Below are 18,254 nucleotides of genomic sequence, written 5' to 3'. Positions count from 1 at the left end.
GTCCATAACTGCAATATTATGGCACAATTTAAATTGGTATTATTTATTCACTTAGGTTAGTCAGCTGAATGAAATTATTAATTAACAGTGTTGGGTGAGAACCTTCCTTTTTTATATTATTAGATTACAAATTTAAGTTCTGCCTATCCCGATTGTGAGCATTCACAGTTTTTTTAATAAAACAAACTGTGAATGGGCGATCGTGGCTCAAGAGTTGGGAGTTCGCCTTGTAATCGGAAGGTTGCCGGTTCGAGCCCCGGCTTGGACAGTCTCGGTCGTTGTATCCTTGGGCAAGACACTTCACCCGTTGCCTACTGGTGGTGGTCAGAGGGCCCGGTGGCGCCAGTGTCCGGCAGCCTCGCCTCTGTCAGTGCGCCCCAGGGTGGCTGTGGCTACAATGTAGCTGCCATCACCAGTGTGTGAATGTGTGTGTGAATGGGTGGATGACTGGATATGTAAAGCGCTTTGGGGTCCTTAGGGACTAGTAAAGTGCTATATAAATACAGGCCATTTACCATTTAATATAGTTTTTGTTGTAAAAAGTTTTCATTTGAACGATTTAGATTTGTTTTCTATTTTTGAAGTATAGACAACTGATACATTTAATAATTAATATAGAACAGTAACTAAAGACAAAACGTGAACCACAAATTACAGAATAGCAAAAGAGCCACACATAGTGCAATAAAACTGAAGCAAAGCAAATGTGCCATCTAGTGGTAAATCAAACGATGGATTTCTTAAATATTAATTTACTTACACTTCGTCTGGGAATTAAATTCCAAGACAAAAGGAAAAACCTGCAGGAAGTAAAACTGTAAAGTGTTCCTCATCACTGCAAAATCACTCTAAGAATAGAATTCTAACCATGTAACGGTGTCACTCCTTCAGTAAGCCAATCAGCTGGTGACGCCAGAGACGTTTTGTCACTGGCGTCACCAGTCTGACTGTGGCATGGTGATGGCATCAGCAAACTGATGAGTCTAGACCAGCTGGTAAAAAACCTTACAGACATTTCACAGCTTACTGCAGACTAAACTCCAGGTGTTGCTATTAAACTCAAAGAGCTATCATGAGAATTATTTTAGGTCCTGCTTGTTGTCAGCTAAGATCCACTCACTATTTGAAATTTAATACCAAAATCCAAATGACTTTCATCTGGAAAATGCAGAAAAGAATTATGGTAACAATGAGAGCCACATACTTTCATTGTTTGAGGCACTGCTGAGAGGGGACAGGCGAACACTCTATCTGATAATAATAATGTCAATCAAAACGATACAGGCCCAAGACTAAGAGCTAGGCCTCTGAAGCCGACTCTAAAAGTACCTTGACAACCTGAGCTGAGAGGATTATCCTCATAATCTCCACCACTATCAGTCTAAATCTGGGACTGGACCCGTTTGTGGTTACACCAGTAAATCTGAGTCCTCTTGTGAGACGATGTGAGGAGTTGTGCAGTATTCACTTACAGCCACTGTCCACTTTATTAAATACACCAGCTCAACTGCTTCTTAATGCAAATATCTAAACAGCCTGTCAAATAGCAGCAACTCAATGCATTTTTGTAGACATGGTCACGAAAACTTGCTGAAGTTCAAACTGAACATCAGAATGAGGAAGAAATGTGATTAAAGTGACTTTAAACCTAACATGATTGTTGGTGATCTTCTGGGATCTTCCCACACAACCATTTACAGAGATCGTTCTGAAAAAGGGAAAATATCCAGTGAGCGACAGTTCTCTGGGTGAAAATACCTTGTTGGTACCAGAGATGCACGGCGAGAGTTTAACCTCCTAGAATGGTTTTGTCAAACACTATAAAGTCACAATAGCAAAGAGAAATTAAAAATGCATGCCATGAAAGAGTTTGGGTTTTAGGAGGTTAAGGTGATAGAATGGGAGCAATAACTCAAACAACCAATCAATACAAAGAAGGTAAGCAAAAGGGCAGCTCTGAACAGATAACATATCAAACCGTGGAGCAGACGGGATATAGCAGCAGAAAAGGACAATGTTTGCCACTACTGTCAGGTAAACACAAGAACCTGAGGCCAAAATTCGTACATGATAACAACCAGAAGACTCTCTCTTTGGATGATCTTTGGATGGATGCTATGTAAATTTATTAAGAAAATGAAATTATAGCAAATTAAGTCAATGCACAATTACAGGTTTTAAAAAATACCCCCTTAGTGAAAACCATTACTTTCTTTGTAGGTCCACGTGTTTATCTAATGCAGTGGTTCTCAATTGTGGTGTAGTACACACTTTTCATCAGTGATTGGAGAAAAGAGTGAGTTTGGGATTGTAAACACCTTTTCCCTAGCTTCTTGAAGTTAGACATGCTACGAAAAGTTTGAGAACTGCTGATGTGATGTGTGTGCCATGCCACTTCTTGGCAAAATATCCTGCAGTGCAACAAATCAACCACAAGAGGACATCTCTGCCTCTAAAAAAAGGAGCGAGACGTTTGGGGGAAAACCTAACAATTCATATACTGATCTGCTGTGAATGCAATTACTACTAATATTAACCTGCCTCGTAAAGTTGTGGAAGGTCCATTAATGGCAGACTTCAGGATTCGGTTTTAGCTCATATCCTCGCACTAAAATTTGGCCATGAAAGAGTTAAGGATGGAGCGATGTGTGCTGCTGGCTGGTGGGTGAGAAATCAAATACTTTCTCAGCAACAAAAGCACAGCATGACTTAGATGTTTCTGAGAGACCTTGAGCACAGTTTCAACTCACTTCAGACACAGCAGAGCCTGAAGAGGTGAGTGGACTTATTTGACATACTAGTCTAGTAGCTGAGATGGCCACCATCATAAAGACTGAAAGGCAAAAATCACTTTAATTTTTCCTGCTAGGTCTTCACGTTTGTATCCATTTTTCTCCCCGTCATATAGATATTGACGGGGAGAAACAAATTCTATACAGATTTGTTACATTGTATGCGATCATTTGTCACTCGTAACAAGTTTATGTGTATCCATATCTAAACCACTGCTGCATAAAATGCATGAGAAAGATGAGAAGAGAAGACACACCTCTTTTAAAACAGCACTCAAATCCCGGCTTAGGGAAGAGTGAGTCCTTTTCTTCCCCCCCCCACCCCTCGCTCATGTCTATCTCTCTGCAATGTGGTTAATGGCTTTCTCTTGTGTCATTGGCCTCCCTGTCAGATGTGACGTTGACAAAGAACCAATTTGGGGACTCAGTCAGCCACAGCAGTGAGGTGTCTGAGAAACTTTTTTTTGAACGATAAAGACAGCAGAACATAGCGAGGTGAATCTGAGATAGGTGTGCGAGTGCTCAGTTAATGGCCTCCTGAAACCTCCTAGGGGTCTTACACAAGTAGTAGGAGATGTTACATGTTTCCACATTATAGTGCTTTTAAATCAGACTCACAAATACGAGGGTGCACAGACCCGCATTAGCACAGTCCAGTGCTAGAACCATTACAATACTCTTCACATTAGCGTCTAATAATGCTGCCTGCAGACCAACACCACTCTCGGACATTTGATCCAGTGTTTCCAGACACACGATCTGAAAGGTTCTTACGATCTAGAACAAAATGTTTTCCTGCGCTGAGGAGTCACAGATAGATTGCAAACATTTGTAATTTAAGCGACAGATTGATCACAGTGCAGCGGTACAGTGGAAGTTAGCTGCAGGCATCTTCATAGTAATTTGCTAAATGTCTTAAAATTATAAATACAATTAGTTTTATTAATGTAAGGAAACAAACATCAATCTACTTTAAAAGATAAAACAATGAATCAGTAAAGCCTCCATTAAAAATTTAAATATGCAGTGGTGTAGTATATAATATAGACTCCTAATCATAATATGAATATATTACATGCATATGTATCTGTTGCTTTTTTATTTTAAAAACCTAGCAAACTGATATGATCATCATCTTTGCTTTGAACTCACAGTTCATACAGGGGATCAGGCTGACTACATAAGCCTCCCATAAGAGAAAATAACCCAGGATCAGGTAACTGTTTTATCAAATGACATCAACACAAATCGAGACAAGGGCACGCTGATGTTAGAATAAATAAATAATAAAGAAAAGGCCCATTTAACCTCAAAAATCTTCTCAACAAACATATCTGTCATTCTGTCACGAGCTGTTCATTTATGGGTTTAATTGACAGAAAAACAAATGAATTAATAGAATATTGATGCTATTGTAGATATAAGCAAACTGATACTTAACCAAAAATGGCTCAACCTCTTTACATAACCTTTGAGTTATGATCTTTTCAAATACTTTCATAACATTAGAAGTTAAAGTCACTAGCCTATAAACATTGTCTACCTGAGGACAAACCTTTTCTGGTGCTCAGAAATTGTGCCACACCTGTTTTCAATTGCTGTTATCTAATAAACACGTGTGCAACAGCATCAGAATTGAATAATATGAAAATTATTTTAATGTACTGCCAAAAAGATCAGTCTGTCTATTGTTTTAATATCTACTGAGTAGTGACGGAGGATAGTGACTTATGAAAATATGAAATATCAGGAGGGGTCCAGTTTTTTTCCAGCACATTCATAAGACTGTGAATTAATGACTAAAAAGGACTCTGGTGGTTATACAAGCAGGAGTCTGTTTTCCTCTCGCCATTTCCGTGTGTGCACACCGTACAGTAGGTGACACACAGCTGTGTGTTTGTATCAGAGAGCATGTGTTCCCAATGGACAGAAAGCAGAATAGTGAAAAAGAGCAGCAGGCTATGTCTGACTTTGACTGAAACCCTCCCTTTGTTGACGGCCAGTTTTAACACATTCTCAGTACTAGTAGCACTGCCAACATTATGCCACTGGCTCCTTTAAATAGAAAGAGATGGTAGACTCCTAAACTGCAGACAGCATCTCTTAAGGTATCGCTGAATCTGCGCATACCTTCTTTAGAATCCAACTTGAGATGACGACACGTTCAGATAAGGCTATGAGTGACACTGAAGGTAAGCGCAACAGGTTAAATGGTTGTGAGGTTGCTATGGTGTAAGCTTCTTCTTTATCTTCTTCTGGCTGCTCTGTTTATGGGTCACTACAGCAGATTATGTCACACCAACCCTCTGCATGTCCTTCTTCACTACATCCTCAATCTTGTCTCTAACTTTGTCTCCAGACTGCTCGACCTGAGCTGTCCCTCCCACTGAAAAACATCTTACCATCTTCTAAGTCTTCCACTTCCAGCTTCCACCTGCTGTCCTTTTGTTAATGCCACTGTGTCCAAACCACATCATAGCAGCTCTCACTATCTATAGAAGGCATAGGTGTAACAATTCTCCAAAACCACACGCCATTTTTTTATTCTCCCCACAGCCGTGATTGCATGATCATGATTGGATCATACAGCTTTTACCAGAACAGAGTGCTGTAGGCTTCAGCAGCTCCAAATGGGTGTCAGTGTATAGGACCACAGCAGCTTTGAATGAGAAAGTTAACTTAAGGAAATCATAAGAAAGAGAAACAGGAACCTGAAAGGAATCCAAATTGATAAAAATAGCAAGTAAAAGTTTAAAAGGGGAAGAATCCAAAATTCCAGCTGAAAGTGGTTGAAATATTTTTTAAAAAAAGAAAAAAAAGCCTACATCTCCTGTTAAATAAAAGTAAACAGTTCAAATTTTGTTAAACAATGAGTAGATGTTGGTATTATTACCCAAAGGTTAGGATTAAATGTACTTATTATAATGGATATTTGGTGTGCTAGACTAAACATAATAGCCAAATAGTAAGCAGGCCAGCCTTGTGCTTTAGAACAGGTGGGTTTAAAAATTATTTTCAGGGTTTTGTGCAGGTTAGCATGTCCAGGTTTCAGCAGTAGATTTGGATTGGATGCCCCATTCATCAGTTACCACATTCTAAATATCATTACTACATATTAGACCATTCATTTTGTCTTTATTAAGTACACTTTAGTATAAAAGACTCATCTTACTGTATTTACTTAAGTTATTTCTGCTATAAATATACAGTTTTCACTTTGAGAAAAATAAGAAATGGCTGTGAGTCAAAAAAGAAAAGAAAAGAAAAGTGATTCTTGACTTATTGACCCATAATCTGGCAAACATATCTCTCGTGAATAATAACAAGTCATTCTGAGGAACATTTTTGTCACAGGGTAGGCGCTGCAATCAATGTTTAACAAAGAAATATATTTTTTTTTATTTATCCAGATTAAGTCTCATTGGGAATAAAAATATATTTTTCAAGAGAGATCTGCAGAAGATGTCACCAGAAGTCGCAATAAATAAATAGCTAAACAAATCTGAATATAATGTAAGACGCAGAGTTGGTAGAATAACGTTCTAAATCATGGCGACTAAATTCTATCCATCAACATAAAAAAGTCTATGGGGGCAAAACGCATTCAAACATCGCCAGCCATTTTTTGGCAGACATGTTATAATGCAAATGATAGAATTACAGAATTGGCCTGCACGGATGCTTTTCTAATCCGTGTTCTTTTATCTGAAATGACAGCAGCGTCAAACGCGTCAAATGACAAACAGACATGAGAGCAGACTAGGAACAAACATGAAGGACATTCACGCATTTTTGCATCTGAGTGTGTAAATCCCACTGAAGTGAAAGCTACTGAGCCCAAAACAACGCAAGAAACAAACAAAAAACTTAAGCAGTGCTGTTAGTAAAATGCGGCTCAACAGATTTAATCTATAGAACACATTTATCCAGTAAATAATCTGTCGCAGATAGAGCATACAGACAGACGATTTTAAACCGAAACTATGGACCAGTCTGTGTGTTCAGCATGAGCTCCCGCGGTGACCTAGAGAGCCCCCTTTACTCCGAGTTCAAGCTCGACTTACCTCGTTAACCCATCGACCTTTCCGGTAAACCCTGGCACAGATTTTCCTCAAAAGCCACCTCGCAGACCCGCCCCCTCTTTTGTCAGTCATGCGGTGCAGATGGCGTGCATAGGTGAACGGTCAGGTAAGCAGAGTGCAGAATCGGTCAGATTTAATTTGATCTCCTATCAGAATGTAATGTCGTGTAAGGCGATGGACATGCAGACGCTATTAAAAAGGATGTAGGCCAGCTTGAGGCCGGCCTGAGGTCAGGTTTAGGTTGAACTTTGGTGCTAACGTTGTTGTTGGTGTTGTTTGAAGGCAGCATTCATGGCTGTTTCAGCAGCTGCTGTCTATAAAAGCATTCATCTTTATGTATATTTTATTTCATGTTCCTTTAACTTGATTCATTTTAATATAATTATTACAAAGACTACATCGTAGGTCATTCCTCTATTTAACTCTGATATATGGGCGAGGGCAGTTTAGCACACTGAACATTAGGCTGTATTGCAAGCACAGGCCAGGTCCTGCTATAATTTGTGCAAAGTCTGCCAAATAATGCATATACTTAGTCTTGTCTTTCACACTTATGAGTTTTTTGTTTATTCCTTTCTATACACAAATATGTTGCCTTTAGTAGTTTTTGCTTACAGGTAGCCCTGAAAAAAGAAATCACTCAGAAATGAGGAATCCCAGTTTAACCCTCACTGCCCTTCGTTGTGAAGCACTGAACTACAGTTTTTTTTATGAAACAAAAGCATGGGTTTCATCTAAATTATTTAGGTGTGTGTGGCAAGAGAGGAAGTTTAATGATTCATGAACCCATCAGCCAAGTGGCTTTGAGTCTTTCTTTCCAAAGTGTTGTTGTAGAGCCATAAAGGCCCACGGTGATGGTGATGCATTCAGGATACTGTGTGTCCTGATTGATGAGCTTCCTGGAAACACCCTGGCAGAACAGAAGCCGTCTCAGATTACAATGTACCACGCAGTCTTTCTCTGTTGTTGTTTCACCACTACAATGATAATCAAGACACTGTCTGTTAGGTCACGTTTTTGGTTTGATATACTGTAAACAGATTGCGTGTATATACTGTAGTTAAAATAAGGGATTTTTTTTCCAGTCGTAGTGTTGATGAGAGCTAAAAGAGAATCACTGCTATTCAAAAGAGGAGACAAAAAAGAGGAGTTTATTTTAACAGAAGACTTGCATTCCTTTCATATCTGGTTAATGTTGTTGAACTAACTTAACTAATGGAAGTTATTCAAAATTCTTTCAACATATGTCTGGTGGGGATTTAATGAATTTTATGCAGGTCTGTTCATTATTTATATCAAAGTATAGTACACACAATAGTGTAGTTTATTTTTATGTAACTTGTAACTTTACAAGTCTTCAGGTCGACCCACTCTGATTTGCCTAGAGGTGTGTGTGTGTGTGTGTACTAAAGTCCCATTTTTGAGTGCACACTAATTAAAAAAGAAAAACTTCACATTGCAAAAAATAACTGGTGTTAATTTCTGTAAATAGCTTATGTGAGTTCTTAATATAAACAATTGTATTTCTCAAAAATACAAGACAAAGAATGCTCTTTAATTTGAAATTCTTGGTTACAAAAGTGAAGAAAATGTCATTTTCATTCAACTTTGAGAGGAAGTTGTACCATAAAGTCTCAGTACCGTTATCTAATCTGAATTGAACAACGTTCGTGAGTTTCCAGATGTTATTCTAAATGTAACTGAGAAAGTGTTTTTACATATATGCATATTTTTCAATTTTAAGACCCACTTTGTAGGGATGTACGTTATCCTGGAGGAATGTGATAATTCAGCCTAAGTTTAAAATATACTAAGAGGCATTAAAAGCACAACAATGCAGCATTTTCATACAACATTTATTCATAAAATGACTTGTAATAATTCATCAATAAATAAATACATGCATATCTAGAAAAGTACTTGATGAATGAAGAAGCTATAATTGCACCGCAATCACTATTGAGCAGAAAATATCGTGAAAATTCGATGACTTAATATTAATGTTACTGCAGTTAATAATGATATTAAATATTACTGCATTACGCTGACTGCATTCCTTTATATAAGAGGTGTTAAAAACATCGTGCATGACATGAACTTTAGCTTTTAACATTTTAACAAACAGTTCACTCAGAACTCTCTAGGTGGTGATGCTGTGCAATAGTTGGATAATGAAACAGAATAGAATAGAAATATCCTTTATTGTCCCTTACTGGGGAAATTTGGGTGTTCCAGCATCAAAGTGACAGGCAGATGGAGCACGCAGATTCAAAAAACAATTTGCAGCATAATGAAAAAAATACAGTACAGTTAATAAGTTATTAAAAATTAAACAGAAAAAAAAAACAGAAAAAGGAAAAACTGTGCAAATAAGAGCAGGGATATTAACGGCTATAATGTAACTATAATATAAACAACTTATTGCGTTTGTTGGGCGCAGTGATGGTTATAAAGTCTACCAGCTGCGGCGAGAGAGGACCTGCGATGATGAATGCCCTGTCCCCAAACACGTGCACAGGTAGATTTCCCTGTTTACAAAACACCACACAGTAGTCAGAGCATTTAACGTCCTGACAAGTACTGCAGACCTCCTTTGCACTCTACAGTCAGAGACTTCAGACGCCGGCCATTTTACTGTGGCTTCTGGTCTCTTGCAGACATGCCTCGTCAATTTCTAAAGGTGAATCTGAGTGAGGTGGAGGAAGAGACGCAGTTGCTTGCAGAGAAAGTATATGCATCGGCATTAAAAGAAGAAGAAACCAAAAATGCCTTGTCGATGTTCACGATGCCTGAGGACTGCCCAATTGGCCTCCAGCAAGCCAAAGACCATGAACTGCTTAAGGAGCTGGCAGAGCAGCAGTCAGAGGAGACTCTTAAGAGGTAAGTCCTGCTTGGACTCTGAACCGCAGATCAGTCTGTTCATGCAAGAAAAATTATCCTATAAAAAACAAAACAAAAATCCCTTTATAAGACGTATATTTTCAGTTTTGCTTATTATTTATGTGGTGTTAGATATACATGAGCCAAGACTTAAAGTTTTCAGTCTGCTCCTTTTGATTTTTCTTTTGTGGTCTTGATTCTGTATGATGTAATATAGTCTTCTTAGGCACACAGCTCTGACTGTGAGCACTGAAGCCACACCCACCTGTTATTTAAATCTTTTGTTTTCCATAAAAATGGAAGGTGGGGGTAAAGGGGGATGAACTAAAACAGATTGTACAAAGTTCAAACTGTAAATAATGCAAAGCGGCTCTGTGGAGTCTAATGATATAAATGTGAAGTTAAAACTGAGCATAATAGGCCCCTTTTAATGAGTCATCTTACCATGATTTTAGGTAAAGACTCGTTCATTTAAGTGAGCTTTGCACCAAATGCTAATCAAGTTGCTGACTTTTCAGGAGGAACAGCCTGAGGATGATTCGTTCCAAGTCACTTTGCCTACAAGTCCCAGCCAATGCAGATTGGGCACGCCTAGTGACACCATTCATGTCCCCCAGTTCCACCAGCTCATCTGTGCAGGAAAACTGCCCTGATTATCAGAGGGTTACTATTAGTGGAGATTACTGTGCTGGTGTAAGTACTCTCGTTGAAAGTGCCAACTGGTGTAGTTACATACATATACATCCCATATGTAATATTTTGAATTTGAATATTAAATGGTAAAAAAAAAAAAAACTCAGACAAATGTGAAATGACAATATCTTCAAATTGAATGTAACATGATTTAAGTGTGCAGTATCCAAAAAATCGAATTATTGGAAGTAGAGACAACTGCATGTCTTCCTGCCACCCTCTGAAGGAATTAATTCAAAATCTTAAAAGTGCAAAACTGTCTACATTTTGAAGTATGAAAGATGAATTTAGATGCCAGTCAAAGCATTGTTGCTTCAAAATCTAGCAGCCAGTCACTGCACAGTGTCCCTCCATGATCCAGTGTAGCCTTCACTATTACTACTATTGGATTAGACTTGAATTTATGTTTAATGCTCATCCTCCTCTCAGATCACACTGGACGACTATGATCAGGCCGCCAAAAATCTGTTTAAAGCTCTGCTTCTTCGAGAGAAATACTCAAAGCTAGCCTATCACAGATTCTGCAGAACGACGAGCAAGTTCCTACGAAGTGCTCAGAACACGACCTGGAGCGAAGAAGATGAGGTCCTTCCAGGTATGATGTACGAAGCTGGGCTGTATGTATAACAACATTTAAAAACATCCTTTGTTCTAATTTATATGAAAGTAATGGAAAAACCTTTGCGACCACCAGACATGTGCCCATGTCCAGAAGCTGGGGAGGATCCCTACTGCATGGACAACATCCCCAAGGATCTAAATTATAAACTGAAGATGAAGGATGGGATAGTTTATGTGTATGATAATGAAGAGGCTTTCAAACAAAACCAGCCTCATGACCTTCCTTACCCAGACTTGGAGACCTTTGCTGTAGAGCTGAGTCATGTGCTTGCCATGACTGCAGATGGACCCACGTAAGTTTCCAAAACAATTATGCAGACATGCTGGTTGAAAAACCGGTTATCATCCATTCTGCACTTTTTAGAGAATGAACTGAGTGTCGCTTTTAATTTTCAGGAAAACCTACTGTCATAGGAGACTAAATTTCTTGAGTTCAAAATTCAACCTCCATGAGATGCTCAATGAGATGGCTGAGCTCAAGGAATTAAAACGTGTGCCTCACAGAGATTTCTACAATGTTAGAAAGGTTAGTATTCCATCTCTGGGAAGTGGGGCAACCATTACATCTGACTGAACTTTAAAGTGAGTGTAGATACCAAAGCATGCTCTGCAAACTACCCAGATTAACCTGCAGCTGTTATCATTTAATTGCTTGGCAAAAAGCACTTTGAAGAACTTCTGAATGTGACAGCAATGTCGTTTGTAGAGGAGGCAGAGCCTGAAGCCTCAGGGGAAGCTTCACCAATTACACCATCCAAAGTAAGAGCTGGTTCTGCATCTTTGGCACAAAGTGAAGCACATTTTCAGTGCTGCTGCTCCTTTTGTCACAACAGAGCATCACTTCCACTCTGAGATCCATCTGGAAAGGAAAAGCTAGTTGAGGTGGTTCAGACATCTGTTTTAGTTGCCTCTTGGATTGCTGGGCCTGAATACCTTCTGAGCATGCCCAACTGGGAGGGGTTAAATATAGGATATTAGTGCGTGCAGACTGAACATACTGTTTCTTTCTTGCAGGTGGACACGCACATTCATGCAGCTGCATGTATGTCTCAGAAACATCTGCTCACCTTCATCCAGAAGACGTATCAGACTGATGCAGAACGTGTAGTTTTAGAAAAGGGTGGACAAAGAATGACACTCAAAGAGGTTTTCCAGCACCTCAACAAGGACCCCTATGACCTTACTGTGGACTCTCTCGACGTACATGCTGTGAGAAATATTGTCTATTCTTTTGAATTCAAATATTCCATTAAGACAATATATTTCAATATAAGAATTTCAGATTTTGTCATTCTGCTGCTTGCATCGTTCTGGGATTCTGAATCACACTTTATGATTTATTACATTTACAGGGGAGACAAACCTTCCACCGCTTTGATAAGTTCAATGCGAAGTATAACCCAGTGGGAGCCAGTGAGCTTCGTGAAATCTTCCTGAAAACTGACAATGTTGTTAATGGAGAGTATTTTGCTTGCATCATAAAGGTACTATCATCATGTGTAGCATTTCATCAATTTCAAGACGAAGTGATGCAGAGAAAACTTGATGCACTCTTCCTCTCACCATTTTTTTTTTTTTTTTTTTTTTAGGAAGTGGCCCGTGGCCTGGAGGAGAGCAAGTATCAGCATGTAGAGCCACGCCTGTCCATCTACGGAAGGTCTCCTGACGAGTGGTACAGTCTGTCCAAGTGGTTTATTGACCACAAATTATACTCTCCAAACATAAGGTGGATGATTCAAGTGCCCAGAATATAGTAAGTGCTTCATGCTGAAAATGCAGGCTTTTAATGTAAATGCATTTTGTGAAATCTAAAATATACTTTTATGTTGCAGTGATATTTTCAAGCTAAAGAAGCTAATACCCAATTTTGCCAAGATGCTGGAGAACATATTCCTTCCTTTGTTTGAGGCCACAGTCAACCCACAGAAGCACAAAGAACTTCACATTTTCCTCAAATATGTAAGATTTGTTGTACCAAAACAGATCTCAGTAAATATTATGAGGATCAGTTTTGCACAAAAAGATGTACTTCATGTCTTCAAATGATGCATTTATGTGCAGTATAATAATAGTTGGGTGATATAGCAGACTATACTGTAGTGGTAAGCAGATGCACCCATTAGGGCAATGAAAATATAATGACGTATCAATATGAAAACATGTCTTTATAATATAAACTGGCTTCATAAAATGTAAAATTGTTCAGAAATACACTGTATGGGCAAAGGTATTGTGTTCCACTACTTAATATTGAAGTACAGGTGTTTTTAGTCCCATTGCCACAGGTGTATAAGCTCCTGTGGGTGTAACCTGCAGGTGGCCCAGTACGTCTGTCCATATATTGCACAATATAAAAATAACTGACTGTTGATTGGTAACATTTGTGGAAACAAATGACTAATAACCATTTAATATTAATACCTGCCGGGCTTCATTAAAAAATCCCAGCAGAAAATGACTGTTTTTGTGGATGCAGGTGTCTGGCTTTGACAGCGTGGACGATGAGTCCAAACACAGCGATCACATGTTCTCCTTCAGGAGCCCAAAACCAGAACAGTGGACTTCAGTTGAAAATCCTCCATACAGCTACTACATCTTCCACATGTACGCAAACATCATAGTCCTCAACAACCTCAGAAAGTAAGTATCATTCCCCAGGTATGGTGAAGTATCAGAAGCAGGCAGATTGAATTTACTTGATGTCTGCTAAATGGGTGACTCAATATAAGTATATGAAACCCAAGGTAATTCAGAGTTCTGCACAGAAAGGGAGAAAAATGCAAAGACAGTTAAAACATGTCAACTATATGTGTATATCATGATATAAAGCTGTATTACTCTACCCTGTAATGATTAATCTTTAGATGGCTAAACGCAGACAAGAAATTAGGGTTAAGATGAAGTTGCAGACATGCTTTAAGCCCCAATTTAAATGTTTTATCTCAGATGTACAGAAAGGTTGTACCAGCAGTGAAGACCATAAAAAATAAAAGCTGATTCATTTTTTAATATTCTAATTTTGGAAACGCACAGACGGCTTAAGAGGTATCTGCCCTGCCGAATAACTGACAACTCCTTTGTGTGACAATAAGAATACATCCTTTTTTCTTTCGTAAACACATAGATGAAGGAAGACTTGACATGGATGTAGGACATGTTAGACCCTGACCTAGCAGTGACAGTTTACTCTGTCACTTTGTATAACTGTCAGTGGAAGAGTGACTAATAAATTACAGGAAAGCCAGTTCTGAACTACTTGATGCTTAAAGCTTATCGGCACTCGGTGTGATGAAGATGATTAAATGCTGTTATGTGATGTTGCTTATTATACTCTTCTGCGGCTTGTATAGAGAGTGTGGACTAAACACCTTCCAGTTCCGTCCCCACTGTGGAGAAGCTGGATCACTCACTCATCTGGTCTCTGCCTTTCTCACTGCTGACAACATCTCACATGGACTCAACCTGAGGAAGGTACTCACGACTGTCCCGAGTTATAAACCAGTAAACCACAAAGCATTGCTTATAAACTGCAGAATATCCCAAAGGTCACCGCTATAGTACGGACTCCAACTCACTCAGCATTAAGATAAAACACACAATGACAGTGTGTACATTTGTGTGTTTTCCCATCTTTCACGTTCACGAGCAGCACCTCTGTCAAACTTCCTACAGAGCCCAGTGCTGCAGTACCTGTACTACCTAGCCCAGGTACCAATTGCAATGTCTCCACTCAGCAACAATGGCCTGTTCCTGGAATACTCCAAAAGCCCGCTAAAAGACTTCCTGCACAAAGGTCTGTGTGTGTCCCTGTCCACAGATGATCCCATGCTGTTCCACTACACCAAGGTAAAAAAAAAAAAAAATCTACAGGAAACTGTGTTTTCAGGTCATCATTCAGTGATCCAAAATCATTGTTTGCCTAACTAATACAGTATTTGTTATTTTGATTCATTTCTGTAGTCTGAATAAAGCTTATCTGCTATTTGTGTATCCTCTGAGGAACCACTGATGGAGGAGTACGCCATAGCAGCTCAGCTGTGGAAGTTCAGCACCTGTGATGTGTGTGAAATAGCCAGGAACAGTGTGCTGCAGAGTGGGTTTTCTCACCAGGTGTGGTCACATTCTTCATTTGAAAAAAGACAACATAAATTCTGTCTTAGCAGGGATTGGTCAACTCACACAAGATCTAATCATCCTTTCTTCCACCTACTGTTGTGATTACTTTTGCAAGGATAAGATGCACTTCCTGGGAGAGAACTATCTGAAAGATGGACCCGAAGGAAACGATATCCGTAAGACCAACGTCGCCCAGGTCCGGATGGCCTACAGACACGAAACGCTGTGCAATGAACTCAGCTTCATTGTTGATGCAGTGAAGGCTGAATCTATGAATTCCCACAGCGAGTAAAGAGGACCTCACATTTGACAGAATCGAAGCATGTTGCACTCTAAGATATCTACATTTACCTTTATTTATTTATTTATTTATTTATTTATTTATTTATTTATTTATTTATTTATTTATTTTGTAAAAAGTGCCTCTGGCTGGCTGTGATGGAATACAAACTTCAATAAAACTAAAACTAAAAGAGCAATACTTAACTAATTGCAAATTAATAGCAGATGGGTTTTCTAAAATTTAATTGTAAGGGACGATGCTCAAGTATTCAAAGGCAAAGCTGTGGAAGCCCACAAGATCTCATAGAAACTTTTCACAGCCATTAGAAGAGTTACCAGTGAGAGAACAAACAAACAGTTTGCTTAAAACAAGCTTCAGTGACTTTTAAAAAAGCTTGAGAGATACTGAAGAGTAAAAACTAGAATAATGTGGATTTAAGAAGTGGATAAACCTGCAGAAAAGCTGTTTTGAGTTTTTGTTGTGTAGAACACCAAACCCGTGTGAGTATTTAAAATCATTTTATTACAAACATTGCCCTCCAGTGGCTAAAATGCACCATTTAACAGAATACAAAAAGAAATCATGTTACAGCCATTCTGTCTCTTAATTTAACACAAATCGAGGATCACAAACAGTTTCTCATTTATTGTGCGTCGTCGCCCACTTCTATCCTCTCATCTTCCTCAGCAGCTTTCTTGGTTTCTGTAGGGGTCTTCACACAGATCCACTCTTCTGTCTGGATGTACTCTTTCTGCTCTTTCACGTCTGACTTCTGAGAGCAACGTCTTCTGTTTTTTTATTAACAGATGGACAGGAAAAAGATGTAATAATATGCACCAAGAGAAACTTTATTGTGTTTTATGTATTATTAAAAAAAAAAAAAAAAGCACTTACAATTTGAGGTATGTCAGGATGATTGTTATAAGCAGAAGAAGCGCACAGGAGCAGAAGATGAGCACAGCTTTTCCTAAAATATGAAACATGCACGCTGTTGATAACGAGGCCTTTGCCTGTCTATTAGTCTTGTGCTGTGTTAACTGACTGTGACAGAGTTCAGATTACGAGTCCCATACCTGCAGTAAAGCTTTGTGAGCTGCTGGCAAAGCGGGCTGGTTCTATCTCACTGTCGAGCGTTTCAGGGGTCGAGGAGGAAGATGTGGATGGTGGTGTTGTGGTGTGGTGTGTGTGACCCACGCCATGTGTGCTCTTCAAAGGACTGTCAGTTACTTCATCCAATCGTTGTATCGCTGCATCTGTGCAAGGATTAGACGATTTTCAAACAATTCTGATTATTTTTTCTTTTCTTTTGTACTTCCTCCTGTTTGAAATGATGATTATGTTTTGGAAAGTGTTATGAGTGTATTGTATGTATTTGAAAAACCTTCGATAAAAATGCTCTCCAATGTTTTTTTGTTTTTTTTCCATCCTAGTTATATGGAATATACTAAAATGCTGCTGAATACAAATTAAAATCCAATGCGAATACAATAAAGCATCAAAGTTTGTGTTAAGAGTATTCATTAATACTAATGTATTCTTATTTACATTGACTATACAGCAGACCTGTTTTATTCTTTGAATAACAGTAAGCAGTGAACAGCATGCACAATCACTTTTTAAATATCTTTTGTCTCTTCATAAGTAAAATGCAGGTGCAAAGTTACTCACCTGTCTCGTTGAAGCAAAACACATCAAACTTTTGTTTTACGCTGGCTCGCCAGGGCACCAAGCCGCTCTTATTCCTGCCACAGCTGGGAATTGGGTGGATGCGGGGAATGACTGCGAAGTGTTCATCAATCCATCCAAACCTGAACAAAATATTACATTAGGTGCTCCTCGTTATATTACTCAGAGGTGATACTGAGGTGTTTTTTTTTTCTCACTTTGGTCTCACCTGCATGTTTCTAAACCTCTAGAAAGAGCTTTCTGTACTTGTGCTTTTGAAGCAATGTTCAGTCCAAGGGACCAGCAGAGCCTGCGAGCTTCACTGGCATTGAAAGCATACTCAGGCTGGTTGAGCTCATTTAAAGATGTGACCAGCATTACTCCTGCAATACTTTGATTGAATCCTGGGGAAACTGGAAAAAGCATATTTATATTTACTATATGTGGTAGTACAATAATTTATATATATATATATATATTTGTACATATTAGAAAATATGTGAAATAACTTACCTCTGAGGTTCCTTATGTCAGGCATTTGAACAGACAAGGCTGAAGTAACGAGCAGCGCTGCTGGGAGGCAAAGCCAGATGATGTTCATGACTGGTCAGAGTAAAGACAGATGAATGCTGGGTACCACTGCTGCTGCAAGGTTTATGTGTCTCTGAGCCAAAAGGCACGGTTAAATAGAGGTGATCATGCTCACTGGGATGTGTGGACTCTGTCACTGCCAGAGAATAACGGAAAAGGAAGAAGGAAGTAGTGCACATGGGTCAGATCAAGAGCCATCCTATGTTCTGGGAGCAGGGCTCAGGAGACGATAAGTAATACATCAAAAACACTAATCTGCAGAAATTCAGTAGAAGGGGAAAAGCAGTGCACACGTGTTCCCATTCAGCATTTTTAATGTGAAATGTGTTTTACTTCAAAAATAAGTTATGTTTTTCAGTGTTCAACTGCAACCAGTATTTTCAACAGGCACATAATTAACTAATACTACTACACTATAAATAACTAACACATATATATATATATATATATATATATATATATATATATATATATATATATATATATATATATATATATAACACTCACATTTACTTATTAGAATTCTCTTTT

The 18,254-nt window shown here is 38.7% G+C and overlaps 2 protein-coding genes across 3 annotated transcripts; one reads left to right on the top strand and one right to left on the bottom strand.

The window, feature by feature from the left end:
* Window positions 1–6,501: 6,501 nt before the first annotated feature.
* ampd3a (adenosine monophosphate deaminase 3a) lies at window positions 6,502–15,869 on the top strand. 2 transcript variants are annotated; one of them, XM_005936479.3, is made up of 16 exons: window positions 6,502–6,980; window positions 9,315–9,392; window positions 9,532–9,754; window positions 10,273–10,447; window positions 10,877–11,042; window positions 11,142–11,361; window positions 11,465–11,594; window positions 12,083–12,277; window positions 12,421–12,552; window positions 12,658–12,821; window positions 12,901–13,027; window positions 13,545–13,708; window positions 14,419–14,539; window positions 14,741–14,914; window positions 15,068–15,178; window positions 15,300–15,557. In XM_005936479.3, exons 1-16 carry the CDS (start codon window positions 6,956–6,958, stop codon window positions 15,474–15,476), a joined length of 2,382 nt encoding a protein of 793 aa, XP_005936541.1. In that variant the 5' UTR covers window positions 6,502–6,955; the 3' UTR covers window positions 15,477–15,557. The 2 variants fall into 2 exon arrangements, 1 of the variants encoding a protein (XP_005936541.1); XR_006054377.1 differs by lacking the exon at window positions 9,315–9,392 and adding an exon at window positions 15,573–15,869 and having other exon boundaries at window positions 6,508–6,980; window positions 15,300–15,536.
* Window positions 15,870–15,968: 99 nt separating this feature from the next.
* Window positions 15,969–17,809, bottom strand: lyve1a (lymphatic vessel endothelial hyaluronic receptor 1a). The gene is made up of 6 exons (XM_005936482.2): window positions 17,646–17,809; window positions 17,362–17,545; window positions 17,136–17,275; window positions 16,541–16,720; window positions 16,362–16,434; window positions 15,969–16,255 (listed from the first exon to the last, which is right to left on the bottom strand). Exons 1-6 carry the CDS (start codon window positions 17,731–17,733, stop codon window positions 16,111–16,113), a joined length of 810 nt encoding a protein of 269 aa, XP_005936544.1. The 5' UTR covers window positions 17,734–17,809; the 3' UTR covers window positions 15,969–16,110.
* Between the last annotated feature and the right edge of the window lie 445 nt (window positions 17,810–18,254).

This window comes from Haplochromis burtoni, unplaced genomic scaffold (genome assembly GCF_018398535.1).
Source record: "Haplochromis burtoni strain Fernald_Lab_line unplaced genomic scaffold, NCSU_Asbu1 Contig_50, whole genome shotgun sequence".
Lineage (NCBI taxonomy): Eukaryota > Metazoa > Chordata > Actinopteri > Cichliformes > Cichlidae > Haplochromis > Haplochromis burtoni.
This window is presented reverse-complemented; position numbering and strand designations above follow the sequence as displayed.